General features: G+C 41.4%; 1 protein-coding gene across 2 annotated transcripts in view; it reads left to right on the top strand.

The window, feature by feature from the left end:
* Positions 1–6,470: 6,470 nt before the first annotated feature.
* Positions 6,471–25,395, top strand: part of PNPT1 (polyribonucleotide nucleotidyltransferase 1) — a 56,993-nt gene continuing 38,068 nt past the window's right edge. Inside the window, exons 1-8 of one of the 2 annotated variants that reach the window (XM_054473850.2) lie at positions 6,471–6,707; positions 12,587–12,647; positions 13,888–13,962; positions 15,305–15,410; positions 16,545–16,594; positions 19,400–19,463; positions 19,556–19,603; positions 20,511–20,624. In XM_054473850.2, coding sequence (XP_054329825.1) covers positions 6,547–6,707; positions 12,587–12,647; positions 13,888–13,962; positions 15,305–15,410; positions 16,545–16,594; positions 19,400–19,463; positions 19,556–19,603; positions 20,511–20,624 — 679 coding nt within the window. In that variant the 5' untranslated portion in view covers positions 6,471–6,546. Of the gene's footprint in view, positions 6,708–12,586; positions 12,648–13,887; positions 13,963–15,304; positions 15,411–16,544; positions 16,595–19,399; positions 19,464–19,555; positions 19,604–20,510; positions 20,625–25,395 lie in introns of those variants that run through there. The other variant, XM_054473851.2, reaches the window with a different exon arrangement.

The raw sequence follows: 25,395 nt of genomic DNA on the forward strand, positions 1-25,395 counted from the left end.
GTGGTGTAGCCCTGGGGAAGGGGGACACAGTCACTGTGGGAATGGCAGAAGCCTCACTGGATGCTTCTTCCCCGTCTCTCCAAAGAAATAGAAGCCTTAGGTGCTGTGGGAAGGCAACAAACACCATTAGCCTAAGACATTGTGAAAAGCAGCCAGGCACAGTGGAGCATGCCTGTAGTCCCAGCTACTCCAGAGGCTGAGGTGGGAGGACCCCTTGAACCCAGGAATTTGAATCCAGCCTGGGCAACATAGTGAGACCCCCCCCTCCCCCAAAAGAAAGAGAGAGAGAAGGAAGGAAGAAAGGGAAGGTGGGAGGGTGGCAGAGAGGAGGGAAAAGAAAGGAGAAAGGTGAGGGAAGGGGAGGGGAGGGGAGGGGAGGGGGAGGGGAGGGGAGGGGGAAGCTGGTGGGGATGGGAGAGGGAGGGAGGGGGGAGGGGGGAGGGGAGGGGAAAAAAAGAAAAAGAAAGAAAAAGCTGTGGAAACTGATTGCAGCTCAGGGAAGAAACAGAACAAGACTCTCTACCCCTAGGGAAGGGGCAGAAGGAATGCTGGGCTCAGAATGACATCTGGGATGGGGCTATGAACACAGAGAATGCCACCAGCACCCAAGACCCTGAGACATAGTGCCTGCCTGAGACTGAGGGTTAATCAGAACAACAGACAGCACAAGCCCCTGACTTCCCACCTCCAGGCTAACAAGCTGCTAGTGACAACTAACAATGACTTCCTGCGAGGAGAGAGCATGGAGAGGCATCTCTGAGGTGGCAAGGAAAGCAGGAAACAGATTGCACATTCAAGTGAATTCTGAAGAGAATTTTAGGAAAGTACTAGTTACAGAGTGGCAGGTAGATTCCAGGACTAACAAGAGTGCTGCAGCACTGAGGCATTAGCACCCATGGGGAAGTGTTAAGGCCAGAGCAGCAAGGAGGAGAAGCAGCAGAATTGGAGTGAGAGCTGGAAGCGGGCAAGTAGGTCCTGCCCAGTAGCAGCCACAGTGGCAGAGAAATACAGCCACTGCCTCGCCATAATGAATTATGGCTTCCTAATTTTTAGTGTGTCTCTCCTCTTGTATCTCCTGCTGGTACTTCCCATTGGCTAATCCAACCAATAGCCAGAGGGCCAGGGAGTTGGGGTGTTGCAATCCATAATGGGCCACAGAGCAAAGCCAAGGAAGGTAGAGAATGGATGGATGGGAACAAATGGAAAATACTAGCATAATACATTCTCGCGCTCCTCCTGCATCAACACAACGCTGGCTCCAACTTCATAGCCATGCAGCCTCTCCCTCCTCAGGGTTCAAACCAGGCCCTCTTCTCTTTTCTCTCTACTCACTCTCTCTCTAATCTCTACTCCCACAGTGATTACTTTTATATTTACATTAGCCTAGTCCTCTCCACTGCGTCCTGCGCTCAGATCCAACTATCTGCTGACAGCTACACTCTGGTGTCCCAGACATTGCATTTCTGACCCATCTGAGCCTATTAATGGTCTTAATTCTTCTCTCTATATATCCAATTCATCAGCAAGTCTGATCAATTCCACCTGTAAAATATATTCCAAACCTGCCCATCCTTCCTTCTTGTCACCCCTGTCACAACATCAGTCCATGCCACCACATTAGTCCTAATCACAACATTTCTCTCTTGTCCTCCTCTGATCCATTCTAGACCTGGCAGCCAGAGGGGACCAACTTAAAATGTACACTAGATCATGCTACTTCCCTGTTTAAACTTTCCGCTGTTTTCCCAAACCCCATGCTATGCTCTGCCTTCCTCTTCTACTTCGTACCCACCTGCTTACTACTCTCCTGCTTACTACTCTCTAGTGACACTGGCTTTTCCACATCCTCAAAGAAGCCAAATTCTCTCCTGACTCGTGGCACCCCTCCTGCTACAAGTCACTGCTCCCGCCTGGCCCCCATGTTTCAGAAGGTGTCTTCTTCTCATCCTTCAGATTGGCTAAGATATCTCCTCAGGAATGTATTCCCTGGCCACTGTTTTTGAAGTTTGTTCTCTCTCCATCCCATTATTCTCTTTTTACCTAGTTTATTTCCTTCTTAGTATTAACCACATTACAATTTATCTGTTTATGTTTGTGTTTTTGTCAGTCTCTCATTAGAATGCAAGCTCCATAAACCACATTCTAATTTATCTGTTTATATGTTTGATTGTGTTTTTGTCAGTCTCTCGCTAGAATGCAAGCTCCATAAAGCAAGGATTATGCCCTGTGGCTCTCTTGACATCTCTATGGTCTCAAGCCTAGCACAGGGCCTGGCATAAAGTAAGTATTCAATAAATATTAGAGCACCTTATCGTGCTTTCCATGTGCCAGGGACTATCCTTAGTTTCATAAAAATAAGACTGCATTAAGTCTGCATAACAACCCTGGGAGGTAGGTATTTACTATCATTCCCATTTACAAAAGAGGAAACTGAGGCATAGAAAGGGTAAGTATCTTATCAACAGTCACATGTTTAGGAGGCGAAAGAGGTAAGATGCAAACCCAGGCAGTCTGATGCCGGAGCCAGCACTTTTAACCACTATGCAATACCTATTCCCCCATTCACTTCCACAGATGAATTAATAACTACATAAATACATTAATAAAGTGGAAGGACAGACATAGATTGTATCCATAAGTCTGCCTAGGGAAGGAAAGAGGATAGTACTGAAGACTGAGTTTGTCTGATTGATACATGTGAGGAGCGTGTGCCAAGCACAGAGAATCATACCTGCAAAGCAACAGAGGCAGGAGAACGTGTTGCAAGGGAACAAGCAGTTCAGTTTACTTGGAGTATAAAGTGAAAAGGGGGAGGGAAGGAAATAGGGTAGGAAGAAAAAGTTGATGAGGCCAATAGGAAAGGAAAAGTTTATAGTCCATACAAAGCAGTTTAAATTTTATCCTTAAAGACTTAGGAATCCACTGAAAAAATTTAATCAGGATGGAGACACAATTCTATTTGTGATTGAGAAAGATCCTTCTGGTCGTGGTGTAGTGGGTGTAGTACAGACTTTCTTAAAGTTGAGTAGGCTACATTCTTTCAAGAGAAGAATTTTTTCCTGAACACTTCAGGGTCTGCTGATACTTTTAATTATAATGTTACTATATAACAAAATATAACTTCCATATTGTTACAGCTTTTAGTCATAAAAGCAATATAAATGTATACCCTGTCTAAACTAAACTACAAACTAAATTAAAATATAGTTAAAGGGCCGGGTTCTGTGGCTCACGCCTGTAATCCCAGCATTTTGTGAGGCCAAGGCAGGCAGATCACCTGAGGTTGGGAGTTGGAGACCAGCCTGGCGAACATGGTGAAACCCCGTCTCTACTAAAAGTACAAAAATTAGCTGGGCGTGGTGGGGCACGTCTGTAGTCCCAGCTACTTGGGAGGCTGAGGTAGGAGAACTGCTTGAACACAGGAGGTGGAGGTTGCAGTCAGCCAAGATTGTGCCACTGCACTCCAGCCTGGGCCACAGAGCAAGACTCCATCTCAAAAAAAAAAAAAGTAGTTAAGCATAATTTAATGCAGTGGTGTTTTACTTAACGTAGTTGCTTATTCAGAACATGCAGTGGTATTAACTGTTTTGATGCAGGTTCATTGGAGTTTGAAGAAAAGGGAAAAGGAGATCTGAGAAGTTGCTGGTGGATTTAAGTTGGATCATTTTTAATGTCCTTCAGCAGTCATAGGTAAATAAATCCCTTTTAAATTATATTTTGGCCGTTGAACTATACTTGACATAACTCTACTTCCAGAATAACATCTCAGACTGAACCTCATGGATTATAGCTTCAGTAGTAACAACTACAAGAATTTAAACTTTTTATATTTTTCTTTCTATGCTAATCTAAAAATGCTTAATGTAAACATATAAACGTATTCTGTATCATCTATATCTTCATAACAAAGCTCTGCTACAAGATTTTAGTGCCTACATTTGCTTTTGAGTTTACGATCCAATTACTACTATTTGAATTATATCAGATTTGTGTGAGGAAATGGGGGTGGGGGATTCTTAATAGGTAAATGCTCCTTTCCATCATTTCTGGCTGGGTGAAAGCTAACCGATTCAAGGAGTTCAAGGAGTTCTGAAGAAGAGAAAAATGTTCAGAATACCTGGAAACTGGAGGAAGAATTAAGAAAAGGCTGGATAAGCCTGGGCGCGGTGGCTCATGCCTGTAATCCCAGCACTTTGGGAGGCCGTGGCGGGTGGATTGCCTGAGGTCAGGAGTTCAAGACCAACCTGGCCAACATGACGAAAACCTATCTCTACTAAAAATTCAAAAAATTAGCCAGGCATGGTGGCAGGAGCCTGTAATCCCAGCTATTTGGGAGGGTTGAGGAAGGGGAATCACTTGAACCCAGGAGGCGGAGGTTGCAGTGAGCTGAGATCACACCACTGCACTCTAGCCTGGGCAACAAGAGCAAAACTCTGTCTTAAAAAAAAGGAAAAGGCTGGATGAAAGCTAAATTTACCATTTATTGAGTGTTGACAAAGTGCTAGGTACTATTATATCATCTGACACTTTTAATCCTTACAAAAACCCTATTAGATTCATATTACTATCTGTTTTTGTGGGGAAACTGAGGCTCAGAGAGCTAGAGTCACACAACTGGTAATTAACAGAGACAAGATTGGAACCAGCTGGGACTAACTCCAAGACTATGCTCTAAACTATTAGGCAATACTGTCTAAATGAAAATGATTACATAGTACTTAAGTATATTACCAAAAAGATGATTTTGTATTCTTACTCTATAAATCAAAAGTCATGTTCAATTGTGGCAAGTAGGTTTTCTGAGACATTTATCTTCATGAGAGATTTCAATAGATTGATTGGTCTTGAAAACTGTGGCAACTCAAGGTAAAGTAAAAGGGAGGAGACGCAAAAACTGCTTTAACACCAAAAATCTGTAAACAAAGTTAATGGTAATCCCTCTATTGGAATGGAAATCCCAAATCAGTAATAATAGCTCATGAAAGCAAGGTGTCAGAAAGCTGCTTTGCCACCACATCATTTGTTTGTTTAGAGCTCATCATTCTTTTTTCTTTTTTAAATCATCACGGATCAACATTTTTAATTCTTTTTTTTTTTTTTTTTTTTTTTTTAGATGGAGTCTCTCTCGCTCTGGAGTGCAGTGGCGCGATCTCGGCTCTCTGCAACCTCCGCCTCCTGGATTCAAGTGATTCTCATGCCTCAGCCTCCAGAGTAGCTGGGATTACAGGCACGCGCCACCACACCCAGCTAATTTTTGTATTTTTAGTAGAGACGCGGTTTCAGCATGTTGGCCAGGATGCTCTGGGTCTCCTGACCTCGTGATCCACCCGCCTCTGCCTCCCAGCGTACTGGGATTACAGGCATGAGCCACTGCGCCCGGACTTTTTTTTTTGAGACCGAGTTTCACTCTTGTTGCAATGACGCGATCTCGGCTCCCTGCAACCTCCGCCTCCCGGGTTCAAGCGATTCTCCTGCCTCAGCCTCCCGGGTAGCTGGGATTACAGGCATAAACCACCATGCCCGGCTAATTTTGCATTTTTAGTAGAGACGGGGTTTCTCCATGTTGGTCAGGTTGGTCTCGAACTCAGATGATCTGCCCGCCTCGGCCTCCCAAAGTGCTGGGATTACAGGCGTTAGCCACCGCGTCCAGCCAACGTTTTTAATTCTTAAAACTGTGTTTGAATGAGTGTTGGGTTTTTGTTGTTTGGTTTTCTTTGGGGGAAGGCGGTTATCACCTTACACAAAAAATATACATCATAATATGAAAATGCCCATTGGTTCATTCAAGGAAAAACATAAAGAATTTCTAACAGAATGGATTAATGGGGTGGAAGAAATTTATCCACTCTCTAAAAATTTTTCAAATCCCAAAAACTTTTTTTTTTTCATATTACAAAATATTTACTTCAAACAGTAGCTGGCATTTTGCATTTAAGAGTTCGACCAAAAGGGACAGAAATATAAATTGCTAATTATTAGCAATGGAAATGAAAATGAATCAGAAGTGACAATAAAGATTTCTAAAATTACAAGTCGATGAAAAATGAATTTACTGTAAATTGGTTAACACAAAGCTGTAGTAACATATCTGCTATGTGAAATTTATAAAATAAAAACCAGGGCAGAGAAAGGGAGAAGGAGATCTCTTTCCAAGGCCCACCACCCAAATTCTAATTCTTAGTTCACAGAGCCAAATAATAATAATGTGTTGTTCTATGACTTCTAGTATTAAAAGTAAATATAAATTTACTCTGCATATTAAACATTTACATTATTCTAGGACTTCTCCTTTAAATTACAATAGTACACACACAAAAACCTTATTTATCTAATTGCCTTTCGTTGGCACGTAAAGGCAAAGATCGTTTGCAACATAATCGCGTTCTGATAGGTTTGACCCTCTCTAGTCTTCGTAGAAGGTGGCCAAGGTTTCCGGTACCCCGGCGTCCCTCGGGCACCGCGGAAACGAAACTGCATCAGGCTCCGCCCCTGATTGCGGAGTGAGCCAGTCAGGGCACAGCCTGAGTTGACCGCGTGCCGGGTGTCATGGCGGCCTGCAGGTACTGCTGCTCGTGCCTCCGGCTCCGGCCCCTGAGCGATGGTCCTTTCTGTCTGCCAGGGCGGGATCGGGCACTCACCCAGTTGCTGGTGCGAGCACTATGGAGTAGCACAGGGTCTCGAGCTGTGGCCGTGGACTTAGGCAACAGGTAAGGAGTGACGTGCGTTCACTGTATTGTCATAAGGCGTCTTGTCCAGCCAGCTTGAGCGTATTCATCTCCCAGGGTAGAAACCCAGTATCCCAGGTCTATTTAATCTCTCCTTACCCTAAATCTAAATTCCAAATTTCCCTTTCCGGGTTTGGAATGTGTCTCCTTGGACCCTCCTTCTTCCCGCGCTATGTCGTGCTCTCTGTTGGTGTGTGCCGGACTTCTTTGCACCATCCGACTCTGTCCGTCCACCTGACTTCCGATCTCTTTACTTTCCGGGACCATTGGGCTCTTAAGTGGGAAACATTCCACCTAGGGATAACGAGTTGACGTGGGTGAGACGAGGCCCCCCGGGATGCTGGCCTGGACCCTGGAAGCTGGGGCTCTGATGCCCCTCGAGCTGGGACACAGACCTCAGCAGAGGCTCCGGGTGACTAGTGCACCACGGGTCCCCCCCGTCCCACTCCTCGGGCTCCTTCAGCCTCCTCTTCACCAGGAGCCTGCCTTGTAGAAGTTGAACACCAGGTCCAGCTCACAGACATTGTGGAAATATTCGTTTAAGACCTGGGAGAGGAAGGCAGAGATGGTAAGAGATGGGCAGGGAGAGAGCCACACACGTACAGAGATAGGAACAAGGTCATCAGAAAGAGACCAAGAGGGAGGCAGGGGAGAGAGACAGACAGTGACAGGGAGACAGGCAAGGGGACACAGAGAAACAAAAGTAAAGATCGATGCAAAGAGATGGCAAAAGGTCAGGCGCTCACACCTGTAATCCCAGCACTTTGGGAGGCTAAGGCAGAAGGATGACTTGAAATTAGGAGTACAAGATATTATGTCATCCAATCTAACTGATTGCCTAAAGTGTGGCCACTATGACCCTGGGTTAGGAGGAAAAGGAAAAGTCAGTGTTTTGAACGCCAGTTATATGATCCTCGCAATCTTTTTAAACCTGTCGTAAAGATACTATTACCCTCATTTTATAGTTAAGACTACAGAGGCTCAAAAAAGGTAAGATAACTTTCTAAGAGTCAATAAAAAAGTTAGTATTATGGGACTAGGTGGTTTTTGAATTTCTGTTTCTTGCTTACAAAGCCCATACTTTTTTTTTAAGGGACCGTTTTAAAAAAAAAAAAAAAAGTATGCTTTAATCGTTTTTGGAATAAATGGAATTGCTAATGCAAATTCATATATCTAAATTTTTTATGTGTACTTTGAAAAAATTTGGACCCCAGTTCATACAAAAAGCAAAAAAATCATTTTGAATCCAGGTCTCCCACTCTAACTTTGATAAGTAATTGACATTGAACAGGTTAATTGACCATTTTCTTGTGCAAAGTGTGGAGACTGGATTCCATCAAGGGTCTGGAAACTTTTTCTATAAAGGACCAGATAATATATATATTAGGCTTTTTGGGGTACACACTGTGTGTATGTGTTTACAAACCCTTTAGAAATATTTTTAAAAACGGCCGAGCACAGTGGCTCACACCTGTAATCCAAGCACTTTGGGAGGCTGAGGTGGGTGGATCTCCTGAGGTCAGGAGTTCGAGGCTAGCCTGGCTAACATGGTGAAACCCCGTCTTTACTAAAAATACAAAATTAGCTGAGCGTGGTGGCAGGCACCTGTAATTGCATTTACTTGGGAGGCTGAGGCAGGAGAATCGGTTGAACCCAGGAGGCAGAGGTTGCAGTGGCTGAGATCGTGCCATTGCACTCCAGCCTGGGTGACAAGAGTGAAACTCTTGTCTCAAAAATATATATATATAAAAAAAAAATTTTAATTGAAGAGTAATACAGAAATAGGCCACGAGCCGTAGTTTGGTCGCCCCTAGACTAGATTATCTCTAAGGCTCATTCCACTCCCAGCATTCATTAATTCTGATTTTTGAGGAAAGAGGACATCTCTTCCATTCTTCAAGGACTACACATGCTTCGAAGAAATGCCCAGAACATTTCATTCAACAGACACGTACTGTGAGATAGGCACTAGATACTGAAAACAAGATGCAGCTGCTGCCCTCCATATTTTCCATAAATAATCTACTTTGACTCTTTCATTTATTAATCAACTTGTTCCTCTTTTGTAGGTAGTTCTTTTTAAACTCGTGTCATGTATTGAAATAACTAGACTCATAAAATATCATACTTGCTGGATAAATTCTTTCATTTTTGTCTTGTTTGCCATTGGCAACATTTATTGAGTGACTACTATGTACCAGGCACATTATATTTGTTATCATATGTATTCTTTACTGCATTCTGGAAGATTATATAATTATTGTAGGTGTTTTTCGGATAGTATATTTAATGCTCACAGTAACCTTGGAGGCAGGTGTTTAATTTTCGTTTCAGCAAGCTTTTATTGAGCATCTACTATGCATCAAATCACTGAGGATATTCAACAGAATATGCCACAGTGGGCAAAATGCTAAGGCAGTAGCCCCATTAGTAGAGTAGAACTGTAGCTTTCACAGTTTTTCTTCCCTGTGTTTTGGGCCCACTTCCGTCTAGTTAAAGATCCTCCACTCCCCTTCACAGAGATCACTTAGGTATTCAGAATTTACGTTGGTAGACAGAATGCCAGTTCCTGGTAGGTTTTGAGAAGCACTGGTGGCATGTTACTCAGGGTTAAACAAAATTTCAAGATGTCAAATTTACATTTGCCACATGAAACCATTACTTAATACTGATTTCAGCTATACGTTGTTGTAGGTCTGTGATACTACACAGTGTGACTGGTTTTGAGTATCTCATTCCTTCCATCTACTCCACGTATTAATCCAGCATCAGCCTCCTCTCTGTACCTCATTCCCATCAGTCAGAGGAGACCCATTTTATTGTAGGCTTTCATCATTATAACATCTGTGTTGAATAAATAGAAACCCAACTAGAATTTCTCAAATATTCCCTGAGTTTTTAAAAAAACTAATATTTCAGAGTCAAGAATTTGATACTACAAAATCATTGTATTTATTAACATATATTAAATGTACATACTTTGTTCTGACTTTCAAACTTAACAACATGAGTCTAACTGAATAGATAAATATGCTTTTCATTAACTCAGACTTCTGGCAAAGGTATTTAATAGGTGAAAATATTAAGGGTTGTTCCTTCATCTCTTTGGTATGTGAAGGACAGAATAATCTTACTTGGGGTAGGGCATTGGGCCTCTCTACATGCTTGTGTTTGGTTTGTGCATTTTCAGCACCAGACTATGATAGAATGTTGCCGAAGCTGAGTTCACGTGACAGAACATCTTCCTCTGTATCTTCAGGGGTCACTGACTTGGTTTCATCTCAAAACACCTTTTGATTAATCTTGAGCTCTTTGACAAGTTTTGCTGGTCTGTTTCAAGACCTCATTAACCTCTTTTTGCATTCTCTGCTGAAACTGGGGAATAAGGCTAATAGTGCTGCCTATTTCATGTATGTAAGACACCTTTATTAAGATATAATTCACATACCATACAGTTCATTTAAAGTGTACAACTCATCTGGGAGCAGTGGCTTATGTTTGTAATCCTAGCACTTTGGGAGGCCAGGGCAGGAGGATTGCTTGAGTCCAGGAGTTTGAGACCAGCCTGGGTAACATAGTGAGACCTCATCTCTACAAAAAATTTAAAAATTAGCCCAGCGTGGTGGTGCATACCTGTATTTCGAGCTACTCAGGAGGCTGAGATGGGAGGATCACTTGAGCCTGGGAGGTCAAGGCTGCGGTGAGCTGAGACGGCACCACTGCACTCCAGCCTGGGCAACAGAGCAAGACCGTATCTCAAAATAAGTAAATACAGATAAATAAAGTGTACAATTCAATGGATATTAGTATATTCAAAGTTTTGCAGCCATTACCACCATCAATTTTAGAACACTTCTATCACCCTAAAAAGAAATTCATTAGCAGTAGTCACTTAGCGTTTCTCCCCAGCCCCAGGCAACCACTAATCTACTTTCCATCTCTGGATTTGCTTATTATGAACATTTCTTACATGGAAACATAGTCTTTGGTGACTGCCTTCTTTCACTTAACATAATGTTGTCAGTGTTTATCCATGTTGTAACATGTATTAGTACTTTGTTCCTTTTTATCGCTGAATAATAGTTGTATGGATTATACCACATTTAGCTTATCCATTCATCAGTTGATGGACATTTGGGTTGTTTCCATTGGGAACTATTATGAATAATGCTACAAAGAACATTCATAACAGGTGTCAAGTGGTATTCATTGTGATTTTGATTTGTATTTCCCTGAGAGTTAATGATATTGAGCATATTTTTATGTACTTACTAGCCATTTGTCTTTTTTGGACACATGTCTGTTCAAGTCCTTTGCCAAGTTTTAAAATTCAGTTGTCTTTATTGTTGAATTGTGAGCATTCTTTAAATATTCTAGATATTAAAACACAAGTCCCTTATCAGATACATGGTTTGCAAATATTTTTCTCTTAATCTATGGCGTTTCTTTTACTTTCTTAATTAAAGTTTTAAATTTAGATGAAATCAGCTTAACCTATTTTTTTCTTTTGTCATTTATGCTTTTGATGTCATATTTAAGACTTTGTGTGGCCCAAGTCTCTGAAGATTTACTCCTGTGTTTTGTTTCTAAGACTTTTATCGTTTTAGCTCTTACGTTTGGGTCTAGGATCCATTTTGAGTTAATTTATGAAGACTCATTCTTTTTTGCATCCGGTTGTCCACTATTGCCTCAAAAGACTACTCTTTCCTCATTGAATTGAAGATTATTCTTTCCCTTCTGTTGGACATGAAGGTCCTTATAGGCAATATTTAGAAGTTTATATTTTGTCCTAAAAGCATTGGGAGAAATTCTAAAGTTTTTGTTGTTGTTGTTGTTGTTGTTGTTTTTGTTACAGAGTCTCACTCTGTAACCCAAGCTGGAGTGCGTTGGCACAATCTCGGCTCACTGTAACCTCCCCCTCCTGGGTTCAAGCAGTTCTCTTGCCTCGGCCTCCGTGGTCGCTGGGATTATAGACACGCACCACCATGCCCAGCTAATTTTGATATTTTTAGTAGAGATGGGATTTCACCATGTTGGCCAGGCTGGTCTTGAACTCCTGACCTCAGGTGATCAGGCCTGCCTCAGCGTTTCAAAGTCCTGGGATTACAGGTGGGAGATAACACGCCTGGCTAAAGGATTTTTAAGTAGGGAAACAATCCTGTTTGTATGTTAAAATATTACTGTAGTCAACAAGGTGAGAGATGATAAGAGACTTTACTAAAATGGTAAATGGAGCCAGGCACAGTGGCTCACACCTGTAATCCCAGCACTTTGGGAGGCCAAGGCGGGAGAATTGCTTGAGGCCAGGAGTTCAAGACCAGCCTAAACAATATAGTAAGATCTCATCCATACAAAAACTAAAATTAGCCAAGTGTAGTGGTGTGCACCTGTAGTCCCAGCTACTCAGGAAGCTGAGTTGGAGGATCGCTTGAGCCCAGGTGTTAAGGTTACAGTGAGCTGTAATTGTGCCACTGCACTCTAGCCTGGGCATCAGAGCAAGACTCTGTCTCAAAAAAAAAAAAAGAAAAGAAAAAGAAGATACAAGGCACAATGACCACCCCCCCACAAAAAAATGGATGGTACATGGGTATTAACATTTAGGGAAGCAGTTAACTTCTGAACCTCCAAAAGACTTTCCTGTTCACATCAATCCTGTGCCTTAGTTTCTGTATTCTTCTTTAAGCCACTCTTAAATTCCACTTTTACTTTTGATAATGATCATGGATTCTGCTCCTTTTTGTTGGTGGAGTGGGTGGGTGGGGGGTTAGAATCTTCCCTTAGAATCTTTTATTATTTTATACTAAGCAAGAATTGTACAGATGACCTAAGTCTTCTTGTATTGCATTTTTATTTTTAAACAGGAAATTAGAAATATCTTCTGGAAAGCTGGCCAGATTTGCAGATGGCTCTGCTGTAGTACAGGTAAAAAGTCCAGATTTTTAAAATTCATCTTAAAAATGGTTACGGAGACTCATACTAAATATGTAACTACAACATCGTGTAACTACTTAGAATTTTGGTACTGGAAATTAATTCAGATACTATTAAGATAATTTCTATTGTAAGAATCATTCCAAACAACCAGAGTCCAGAGAGCTGCATGTATTAAGTGACCTATTTTTTTTTTTTTTTTTTTTTTTGAGATGGACTCTTGCTCCGTCTCCAGGCTGGAGTGCAGTGGTGCGATTTTGGCTCACTGCAACCTCTGCCTCCCGGGTTCAAGCGATTTTTTTTGCCTCAGCCTCCCGTGTACAGCTGGGACTACAGGCGTGCAGCTGGGACTACACGCGTGTACCACCACAGCCAGCTATTTTTTGTATTTTTAGTAGAGACAGTGTTTCACCATGTTGGCCAGGATGGTCTTGATCTCTTTTTTTTTTTTTTTTTTTTTTTGAGATGGAGTCTCGCTCTGTTGCCCAGGCTGGAGTGCAGTGGCATGATCTCGGCTCACTGCAACCTCTGCCTCCCGGGTTCACGCCATTCTCCTGCCTCAGACTCCCGAGTAGCTGGGACCACAGGCACCTGCCACCACGCCCAGCTAATTTTTTGTATTTTTACTAGAGTCAAGATTTCACCGTGCTAGCCAGGATGGTCTTGATCTCCTGACCTCGTGATCCGCCTGCCTCAGCCTCCCAAAGTGCTGGGATTACAGGCGTGAGCCGCGGCACCTGGCCTGGTCTCAATCTCTTGACCTCGTGATCCACCTGCCTTGCCCTCCCAAAGTGCTGGAATTACAATTGTGAGTGACTGCGCCCAGCCATATTAAGCGACCTTTAACATCCTTTCCAAACTTGGGCTTCTGTTTTATGCGTTAATAAATTCTGTTGTGCTTTTCTAGAGAAAGTGATTTTGGTATTTTCTTCTATAGTAATAATTGGGGAATTTTTCCTTATGTATAGCCACATAAGAAGTAGAGAATACTATTCAATTCATTGGATATGACTAAATTACCAGTTAATCTTTCCTTATTTTGATTGAATAGCTTTTGAAAAGCTCAGAGATCAAGATTGGACTACTTGTGAATAATTTTTATTTCATAATCATGTCATAGAATTAGATATCTTTTCTTGAGTTTAATTGGAGTAAGGATTTATTCAGTTGCTACTTAGATGATAATATCTGCTTTCAAAGGAACTTACCAGTGTTGTTCTTTATGTTTAAGTCAGGTGACACTGCAGTAATGGTCACAGCAGTCAGTAAAACAAAACCTTCGCCTTCCCAGTTTATGCCTTTGGTGGTAAGTATTTGCTGATTTATCTAAACTGTAATATGGTCTAAGTAAGTGTAGAACATATAATATTTTTGGCCAGTGTCTAGTGAGTGGAAAATACAAACTTGCAGGACAAAGAATTTTTTGTAGTTTTTTGATACTGATTGATTAAAAGAGTATAAACTGCTTCATAAGCAAATGCTAGGATTAAGCATACTTTAGAATTTGGAACGTCCAAGTGCATAAGTTGACAAGAAGATTGGAAGTGCATGAGTACTTTGACATTGAATAAGCAATGAATTCATTGCCCTCATAGTTTCCCTTCAGTATGACTCTGCAAGTACAGTCAGCCCTCCATGTCCTTGGGTTCTGCATCCATGGATTCAACCAACCAGGGATCGAAAATATTGGGGAAAAAATTGCATCTGTACTGAATATGTACAGACTTTTTTTCTTGTCATTCCCTACGCAATATGGTATAAAAACTATTTACGTAGCATTTACATCTTATTAAGGATTATATGTAATCTAGAGATGATTTAAAGTATATGAGAGGATATACATAGGTTATAAACAAATACTATGGTGTTTTACATCAAGGATTTGAGCATCCATGGATTTTGATATCTACAAGAGGTCCTAGAACCAATCCCCCAGGGATACCAAGAGACAACTGTATATGTTTAGTAATGAGCTCATTAGAATTTTATAGCTCCCTTCTATTATGAAAATGGGGGTACAATTATATTTAACAGAGTTGATACCAAAAAAAGCAATGTTTGACTTGATCAGAATGAGCATCTGTGGCAAATAGTGAGTCTTCCACTCTTGCTGTTGAGTAGAAGACTTTTTTTTTTTTTTTTTTTTTTAAGAGACAGGGTCTTGCTCTGTCACCCAGGCTAGAGTTGTTCAGTGGTGTGATCGTAGTTCACTGCAGCCTCAAACTCCTGGGCTCAAGCAATCCTCCTCCTTCAGCCTTCTGAGTAGCTAGGACTGTGGGCGCAGGCCATTGTGCCCAACTAATTTTTTTTTTATTGGGGGTAGAGACAAGGTCTTTCTATGTTACCCAGGCAGTTCTAAAACCCCTGGCCTCAAGTGATCCTCCTGCTTTGGCCTCCCAAAGTGCTGGGATTACAGGCATGAGCCACTGCACCTGAACGTTTTTTAAAATCACTTTGCAGAAACATTTGTATCAACTTTCCTCTCCCCAAAAGATACAAGATGCTTAGTAAATAACATTTTCTACTTTGAGTCTAGACTGTGTTGTTAGCAACCTCGGGAGAATTAGCATTCATATAGTAGTTCTTACAGTATAGTTTGTTTCTGCAAAAAGAATTATATGAACTTTTTTTTTTAATTGCTGCTTCAGGTTGACTACAGACAAAAAGCTGCTGCAGCAGGTAGAATTCCCACAAACTATCTGAGAAGAGAGATTGGTACTTCTGATAAAGAAATTCTTACAAGTCGAATAATAGGTAAGATATTAACATAGAGGCATTCATCTTCTCTGATATGCCTATGTTAGCATCTCTTCTCTTGCATCTGTGTTCTACAATATGCCTTAAGTTTTCCTTCATAGCATTAACACCACCTAAGATTATTCACTCTTTCTCTTCCCTCACTCAAATGTGGGCACTATGAGAGAGAAAAGCTTTTGTTTCTTCACTGTTGAATCCCTTGTACCTGTTATAGTGCTTAGCACAGAATAGGCATTCAATTAATATTTGTTGACTAAATGAGTAAATCTCTATTCAGCATATGAATTTTTTGGCCCTTGCCTCTACTCTGTTGAATCTATTCCTAGTACATTTTTTCATGTTCAGAATAGTAATTCCTAAACATTATATTCATCAGCTACTGAAATATGTCCATAATCTTTCCAATCTTTAACATCCCTACATATTGTGGGATCATATGTAATTTATAGCTCTTCTACCCAGAAATTGCTTTTTTTTGAGACGGAGTCTTGCTCTGTCACCCAGGCTGGAGTGCAATGGCGCGATCTCAGCTCACTGCAACCTCTACCTCCCAGGTTTGAGTGATTCTCCTGCCTCAGCCTCCTGAGTAGCTGGGATTATAGGCGCCCACCACCATGCCTGGCTGATTTTTGTATTTTTAGTCAAGATGGGGTTTCTCCATGTTGGTCAGGCTGGTCTTGAACTCCTGACCTCATGATCCGCCTGCCTCAGCCTCCCAAGTGCTGGGATTGCAGGCGTGAGTCACTGCACTCGGCCAGAAATTGCTGTTTTATGTATATTTATATACAGTCTTCAGACACAAAGTAGCAAGGAAGCATTTTCTTTTGGTCTGCTATTGATCTTAAGTCTCTTTGCTCTGCTTATATATGTAACTGTTGCCTGTGGAACCAGAATGAAAAATTGCTCCCCAATCTTTATTGTTAATGTGCTCCTTCTGTGTTTGTTTTTTGTTGTTAGGGCATGGTATGTAATAATGGAAGCACTGACATTTATCTGTGTCCCTCTTAGTAAATCAGTCCAAGGGGATTTTTCTTGAAAACATATTGAATGGCTATCTGTATTAGTTCAAAAGTTTTGAACTGTAAAGCAACTCTGTCAGTACGGTTTAATGTCTTTTTTTTCTTTTGGCAGATCGTTCAATTAGACCGCTCTTTCCAGCTGGCTACTTCTATGATACACAGGTAGATTCTGCTTTAGGTTTTTTAGTTGCCACATCAATCAAAAATTACTTATTGAATCTCTGTAATATTTCCTAGACTAAACATTATAAAGAACATAAGAATTTTTTATGATGCTGTTATATTTTACATTAAGTTTTTGAAAAAAGATAGTACTTTTTTTTTTTTTTTGAGATGGAGTCTCACTGTATCGCCCAGGCTGGAGTGCAATGGCATGATCTCAGCTCACTGCAACCTCCACCTCCCGGGTTCAAGTGATTCTCCTGCCTCAGCCTCCTGAGTAGCTGGGATTACAGGCGCGCACCACCATGCCCAGCTAATTTTTGTATTTTTAATAGAGACCGGTTTTCACCATGTTGGTCAGGCTGGTCTTGAACTCCTGACCTCGTGATCCACCCACCTCGGCCTCCCAAAGTACTAGGATTACAGGCGTGAGCCACTGTGCCTGGCCAAAAGATATTACTTTTAGAAAGCTAACATTTATTTAGTGTCTGTTTGAGTTGACACCTGAATATGAGTAGGAGTTAGCCAACCAAAGTGTGTCAGGGAAGCATTGAAAGCCCAGAGGCAGGAAAGAAATTAGTGAGTTTAAAAAGAAGATCAACGTGACTAGAGTGAGTGGAGACCAGATCAGGCTGGGAATAGGACAACCAACATAACTAATTTTTATTACCTAATTTTATTGCTGGATCCTCTGAACCTCTACTTTATTATATGTTAATACTTTCTGAATAATATTTTCTTTCAGGATAATGACACATATACTTAAGTAACCATTTTATTCATTTGAAATAAATAAATACACCTTGTAAATATGCCTTTGCAAGAATATCACAGCCTCAGCCTCAGGAAGTTTTTTTGTGTGTTTTTTTGTTTTGTTTTGTTTTGTTTTGAGTCAGGACCTCTGTTGCCCAGGCTGGAGTACAGTTGGCATGATTATGGCTCACTGCAGCCTCAAACTCCTGAGCCCAAGTGATCCTCCCAACTTAGCCTCCTACGTAGCTGGGACTACAGGCACAAACCACCATACCCATCTAAGTTTTTTTGTTTTTTGTAGAGAGGGGGTTTCACTGTGTAAGCCAGGCTGGTCTCGAACTCCTGCTCTAAGCAACCTTCCTGCCTCAGCCTCCCAAACTGCTGGTATTACAGGCATGAGCCACCACACCTGGTCACGGAAGTTTTTTTCATAAGTGCATGACATGGGCACATTATTGCAGTATAAAGTTTGTTTCATCTATGCTTATAAACAGAAATTTTTTTTTTTTTTGAGACGGAGTCTCCCTCTGTCACCCAGGCTGGAGTGCAATGGCACGATCTCGGCTCACTGCAATCTCTGCCTCCCAGGTTCAAACCATTCTCCCTGCCTCAGCCTCCTGAGTAGCTGGGATTACAGGTGCCTGCCACCACACCCAGCTAATTTTTTCTATTTTTAATAGAAATGGGGTTTTGCCATGTTGGCCAGACTGGTCTTGAACTCCTGACCTCAAGTGATCCCCTGCCTCGGCCTCTCAAAGTGCTGGTATTATAGGCCTGAGCCACTGCACCTGGCCAACAGAAATTTTTTGTTTGTTTGTTTGTTTGTTTTTTGAGATGGAGTCTTGCTCTGTCGACCAGGCTGGAGTGCAGTGGCGTGATCTTGGCTCACTGCGAGCTCTGCCTCCCAGGTTCACACCGTTCTCCTGCCTCAGCCTCCTGAGTAGCTGGGACTACAGGCGCCTGCCAACATGCCTGGCTAATTTTTTGCATTTTTTTAGTAGAGACGGGGTTTCACCGTGTTAGGCAGGATGGTCTCGATCTCCTGACCTCGTGATCTGCCCTCCTCAGCCTCCCAACATGCTGGGATTACAGGCGTGAGCCACTGCGCCCAGCCTTTTTTTTTTTTTAAATGGAGTTTCGCTCTTTTTGCCCAGGCTGGAATCCAATAGTGCGATCTTAGCTCACTGAAACCTCTGCCTCCGGGTTCAAGTGGTTCTCCTGCCTCAGCCTGCCCAGTAGCTGGGATTATAGGCGTGCGCTACCAGGCGTGGCTAATTTTTGTATTTTTAGTAGAGACGGGGTTTTGCCATGTTGGCCAGGCTGGTCTTGAACTCCCGACCTCAAGTGATCCGCCTGCCTTGGCCTCCCAAAATGTTGGGATTACAGGCATGAGCCACCATGCCTGGCCTAGAAAATATTTTTATATGATAGAAATAGCTAACATTTACTGAATAGTTGCAACATGCGAGGACTGCGATAAGTGCTTTACCTACAGTATTTATCTAATTCTCATAGGAACTCTTTGGGAAGATGCCATTATTTTTCCCATTTATTTATTTATTTAGAGACAGATTCTCTCTCTGGCACCCAGGCTGGAGTGCAATGGCGCGATCTCAGCTCACTGCAACCTCTGCCTCCTGGGTTCAAGAGATTCTCCTGCCTCAGCCTCCTGATTAGCTGGGACTACAGGCACCGGCCACTACACCCGGCTAATTTTTGTCGTTTTAGTAGCGACAGAGTTTCACCATGTTGATCATACTAGCCTCAAACTCCTGACCTCAGGTGATCCGCCCTCCTCAGCCTCCCAAAGTGCTGAGATTACAGGCATGAGTCACCACGCCTGGCCTGTTTTTCCTTTTTAAAGATGAGGAAGCTTTTGAGGTTTAATTTAAGTAATTTATCCAATGTCAAGCATTTAGTTAAATGATAGCCAAAATTAAGAGGTTTGGCTACAAAGCCCCTGCTTTTAGCCATATAGTGCTCTTGTATTTTAGGCCAGGATGTTAACCTAAATGATAACCCTTCCAAATCAAATTTTTTCCCTTTTACCAGGTTCTGTGTAATCTGTTAGCAGTAGATGGTGTTAATGAGCCTGATGTCCTAGCAATTAATGGCGGTAAGTATAAAAGTAGAGATTAAATTATCAGTGTTGATTTTTTTAAAGCAATGAAATTTTAATTTCGGCCCTTATTTTTCTCCTTTTTTAAGCTTCCGTAGCCCTCTCATTATCAGATATTCCTTGGAATGGACCTGTTGGTAAGTTAGGATTTAAAAGTAAGAAATCATATGTGTATTTTTTTCAGTAAGTAGTAGTGACCATGTTACAGCAATGGCATATGGCTCTGATGTATTACCTCTTCCTGAATTGAAGTAGATGACGTTCTAAGTCTCCTTTCAGGTCTTTCAGACATTTTCATCCTTGTCTTGGGTTCTGTTTCTAATAGCATATGTTACGGTGTTACAGATTTTATGCCCCTAGATATTTTGACTTCATAATTGTCTCTTTCTGTTAGAGGACTTCTTTTTTTTTTTTTTAACTGGGAAATTGATATATCAGAGTATGTACTCCTTCAGGATGAAATTAATGTAACTTATGGCTGTTACAAGTTCGTAATCATGCAATATAAAAATGACTCATTGAGTAAATATCATGTGTCCTAGGCAGAGCAGGCCCTAGCAATACAACGATGAAAGATGCAGTTCTTGCTTTCAGCATAAAGGAGACATATAATTATTTATAATCAGTGTTATTATAAAGACATAGTCAAAGTGCTAAGAATATGATAGAGAAGAGCAGGTTTGATTTTGTGTGGTCAGGTTGTCAAGGAGTGCTCCCCAGAGTAGTCATTTGTGTAAGCTGAACCTTAGTAGGATCTGGTGTTAAGCATTTGCCTTAGAGAGAATACTGGCTAGACCAGAGGACAAACATGAGCATAATCCCAGAGGTGTGGAAGAAGTGGTATATTTGAGCAGTTAAGAGTGGTCCAGTGAGGCCAGAAGGTAGGGTGGGGTAGGATGTTCTGTGGGTCTCAAATACCGTGGTAGAAACATGGATTTTATTCTGTGGTCACAATCAAAGATAGGGTTGAAGCCATGACTGGAATAATGTCTTGAAAACTGGGAATTTCCATTAAACAGTTGCCAATATTCTAATACATTTTAGGGGCAGTACGAATAGGAATAATTGATGGAGAATGTGTTGTTAACCCAACAAGAAAAGAAATGTCTTCTAGTACTTTAAATTTAGTGGTTGCTGGAGCACCTAAAAGTCAGATTGGTAAGTTGTTTTAAATACCACATTTGTTCTGGATTTTACTTACAAGTTCTGGCTTCTTAAACTGAATTTAAACTCTGTGTGTATGTTTTGTTGGTAGCCATAAAAATTTTTGTTATGTTTTATCTCTGTCCTATTTCTGTAGTGCTCTTGCTTCATATCAAATGATACCTAAAATTATAGAATTTTATTCAATTTTATTTAAAATATACAAAAATATTTACCAAGATCATTTCAGTAATTATGTTTAGACTAATAAGTTATTAGTCTAAATAACTTAGTTTAAAAATAGAAGTTCTAAGTCTGGTAGTAACCATTTTATTAGTTTAAATATTATAACTTAGCTATTTCATTCTAAGTCTGCTTGGTATCCTCTTGAGAAATGACCTGTTTCTACTAGGTGGAAAACTGGTAATAAAATAGAAGAAATGCATTGACCATGGGCCATTTTCACTTACTCCTTTGACAGAAATGTCATACTTACATGAACGAAAATCAGGTCCTTGTTCTGTGGAAGGAAAATGGGCTTTAGCAGTCAGAATGACCTGGATTTGAAACCTGTCTCTGCCCCTATAATCATGTGATCTTGGACAAATTATTTAAGGGCTTTTATTGTTGGTTTATTCTGCTATGTGATGTTTGATGTGTGGGACTTTTTGACATAGGGTCTTCTGATGTGGGAACATTTTGATGAAACAAACTATTCAACTTTTACTGCGTTTTTGTACAAGTAATATGTGAAACATCTCATTTCCAGCTTCTTCTTCTGGTATGTTAGCCACTGATGAAGTTAAAATTAGGTTCTATAAGTTAGAAAAATCCCCACATATTAGTTGGGGGTTGTGTTGTCAAACCAAATAAACAAGACTTAAACAAGATGGAAACTTTATTTTTCTCTCAGGTAAAAGAAATTCAGAGGTGGTAAATCTAGGACAGTAATAGTGTTTACATGACATCTTAAAAAATCTAGATTCCTTTTAGCTTTCTCCTCTGCTATCCTCAAGATGTGGCCTAATCTTCACGCTTATGAACTGGCATGAAGAGCTCTGGCCAACTTATCTGACTTATAGGCAAGAGGAAAAAAAAAGAAGGGAATAGCAAAAAGGTGTGTGGCAGTTGAGTAAGTCAACCTGCGTTTTAAGCAACTTTCCCAGAAATCCCCACACAGCAGTTTCTACTTACATCTCATTGAGCAGAACTGTGGCACATGACTATACCCTCGACTGCAAGCGAGGCAAGGAAATGATTTTTGTATTCTGCCTCCAGAAGGTGGGATTCGTACTGTGAGTAACTGTCAAAATGTAGAGAGGATATTCCAAAGAATGGGGAAGCCATGAATAATAGATGATGTCTACCTCATGTTTGAGCATCTCGGAGCCTTGAGCAAAGTATTGGTTTCCTGTTCATCTGCATCTGAATTTTTGCTGAAAGTTACGGCGTTTGTTTATTCGCTATTAGTAAACTAGTCTCATTACTTTACAGGGTAGTTATGAAGATAAGAGTCAAGATTTGCAAAGTGCCCAGCATGTTACTGGTACCTAATAAGCATACAGTTAATACCTGCCATTATCATTAAGACACAGAAATGGCCGGGTGCGGTGGCTCACGCCTGTAATCCCAGCACTTTGGGAGGCCGAGGCGGGCAGATCATGAGGTCAGGAGATGGAGACCATCCTGGCTAACACAGTGAAACCCTGTCTCTACTAAAAATACAAAAAAATTAGCCGGGCGTGGTGGCGGGTGCCTGTAGTCCCACCTACTGGGAGGCTGAGGCAGGAGAATGGCATGAACCCGGGAGGCGGAGCTTGCAGTGAGCCGAGAGCGCGCCACTGCACTCCAGCCTGGGCAACAGAGTGAGACTCTGTCTCAAAAAACAAAAACAAACAGAAAACAAAAACGACACAGAAATAAACCTGCTGCTAATTGGTCATATAGCCACTATCTGCCTTAAAGTTTGAACCCTTCTAATTGTAAGTAGACATTAGAGGAATGAACTAATAATCTTTTTTTTTTTTTTTTTGAGGCATAGTCTCGCTCTGTTGCCCAGGGTAGAGGAGTGCAGTAGTGCGATCTCAGCTGCAACCTCCGCCTCCCAGGCTCAAGTGATTCTCCTGCTTCAGTCTCCCAAGTAGCTGGGATTATAGGCGTGCACCACCACACCCAGCTAATTTTGTATTTTTAGTAGAGACGGGGTTTTGCCATGTTGGCTAGGCTGGTCTTGAATTCCTGGCCTCAAGTGATCTGCCCGCTTCGGCCACCAAAAGTGCTGGGATTATAGACGTGAGCCACTGCACCCAGCAGAACCAAGGAATCTTTGCTGCACATATGGCATGCCGTAGATACCCCATAGGCCGACTTCCAGCTGGCTCTTCTCACCTGTTGCTCTCAGGAGGGAAGAATGAGACTCTAGAGTGCATAAATTTCGAGAGTAGTCTTGGGTCGAGGGAGGCTGAGAGTGATTCAGAACCAACCTGTAAGGAGATGGTTTTTAGGAATTACCAGCCTCCATTTTATGACTTTTGCATCACTATTTCCATGCAGCTATTCAGCCAGCTCTCTCTGCTTTCATAAAGATGCATCAAATATGCATTTTAACCCCTTGTTTACCTGTTAAAGTTAACATCGGGTCCAAGTGAAATACCACCATCATGGAACTTCTTTGATACAAAAATATAAAAAAGTAATTGCTACTATTTCATTATTAAAATATTTAGTCATTTAGTCATCCAAATCTCTTTTTTTTTTTTTTTTTTTTTTGGAGACCAGGTCTCTCTCTGTTGCCCAGGCTGGAGTACAGTGGCATGATCTCGGCTCAGTGCAACCTCCTCCTCCCAGGTTCAAGTGATTCTCTTGACTCAGCCTCCTGAGTAGCTGGGATTACAGGCGTGCACCACCACACCTGGCTAATTTTTGTGTTTTTAGTAGAGACAGGGTTTCACCATGTTTGTCAGGCTGGTCTCAAACTCCTGACCTCAGGTGATCCACCCACCTCGGCCTCCCAAAGTGCTGGGATTGCAGGTGTGAGCCACCACTCCCGGGCAGTCATCCAAATCTTTAGAGTATAATCTTATAGGGCAAGAATAATTACTCCGTGCTGTCAGCTGCCGGATTACTTCAACACCAACATTCTGAACAGTACCATTTAGATGCTTGTTTTCTACTGGTATATTTAATATCACTAATATTTCTGTGTGTGAGAAGATATAAGTCAGGAAAAAGTATACCAGTAACAAGTTTTTAGAAGATATTTTGGGTCTAGAATTCATAGCTTCAGCTAATCTCAAAACTCCTTCATCTTCAACTGCTAAAATGGTTGACAGTTTATAGCAATCTTCTTTTTTTTTTTTGGTTGAGATGGAGTCTTACTGTGTTGCCCAGGCTGGAGTGCAGTGGCGCGATCTCGGCTCACTGCAACCTCCATCTCCAGGTTCAAGCGATTTTCTTGCCTCAGCCTCCCAAGTAGCTGGGACTACAGGCGCGTGCCACCACACCTGGCTAATTTTTTATTTTTAGTAGAGATGGGGTTTCAACATGTTGGCCAGGCTGGTCTCAAACTTCTGACCTCAGGTGATCCACCTGCCTTGGCCTCCCAAAGTGCTGGGATTAGAAGCTTGAGCCACCATGCTGGGCCTATAGCAATCATTTTGACAAGCTTTTCTGTTTAAATTTTTAGCATCGATGGCAGTGTTGTCCAGTAGAACTCTGCAGTGAAGGGAATGTTTTATATCTGATCATGTGGCTACTTAGCACTTCAGATGTGGCTAAAGTAACTGAGGAACCAAAATTTTAATTTTGTGTAATTTTAAATAATTTAAATGCAAGTAGCCATATGTGGCTAGTAGTTACCATATTGGACAGCACAGCTCTGTAGACTCAACTGTAAGGAGTGTTCTTTCTGTCTTTTTTTTTTTTTTTTTTTTAAGACAGTCTCACTCTGTTGCCAAGCTGGAATGTAATGGTGTGATTATACATCACTACAGCCTCAAACTCTGGGGTTCAAACGATCATCTGTCCTCAGCCTCCTGAGTAGCTGGGAATCCAGGCACATGTCACCACACCTGGCTAAAGGAATTTTCTTAGAAAGTATTTTTTAAAAGGAATTGCATTAAAGTTTAATGAGTGAAAACAGAATTTATTTGGGGGGTATCCATTTTTCTTTGTCATATTCTATTTTTTTAATTTTACCTTTATTTTTATTAGATATAGCATCTCACTGTATTGCCCAGGCTAATCTCCTGGCCGCAAGCTATCCTCCTGTCCTGGCCTCCCATAGCACTGGAATTACAAGCATGAGCCCCATGCCCAGCTATATATATATTTTTTTGAATCTGGTTCTCAACTCTTCTCAACTGTGTTGTCCAGACTAGAGTATGAGTATAGTGGCGTGATCATGGCTCACTATAGCCTAGCCTCAAACTGCTGGCCTCAAGTGATCATCCTGCCTCAGCCTCTAGAATAGCTGGGATTACAGGCACACCACCACAGCTGAGTTTTTATAGGAACAGGACCTTGCTGTGTTGCTCAGCCTGGTCCCAGACTCCTGGCCTCAAATAATCCTCCCACCTTGGCTTCCCAAAGTACTGGGACAATAGGCGTGAGCCATCACCCCTGGCCACATATTTGATTTTTAAAAGCAATTTATTGAGATATAATTTACACCCATTAAATGAATTTTTAAAAATCCCCAGTTTAATCCTGTCAAAGTGAGAGGATATCCTGGAAATATAGATGAGAAAAAGAATATAGCCATCTCAGTATCATGGTATCAGAGGAA

The sequence above is a fragment of the Pongo pygmaeus genome, chromosome 12 (assembly GCF_028885625.2).
Source record: "Pongo pygmaeus isolate AG05252 chromosome 12, NHGRI_mPonPyg2-v2.0_pri, whole genome shotgun sequence".
NCBI classification, from domain to species: domain Eukaryota; kingdom Metazoa; phylum Chordata; class Mammalia; order Primates; family Hominidae; genus Pongo; species Pongo pygmaeus.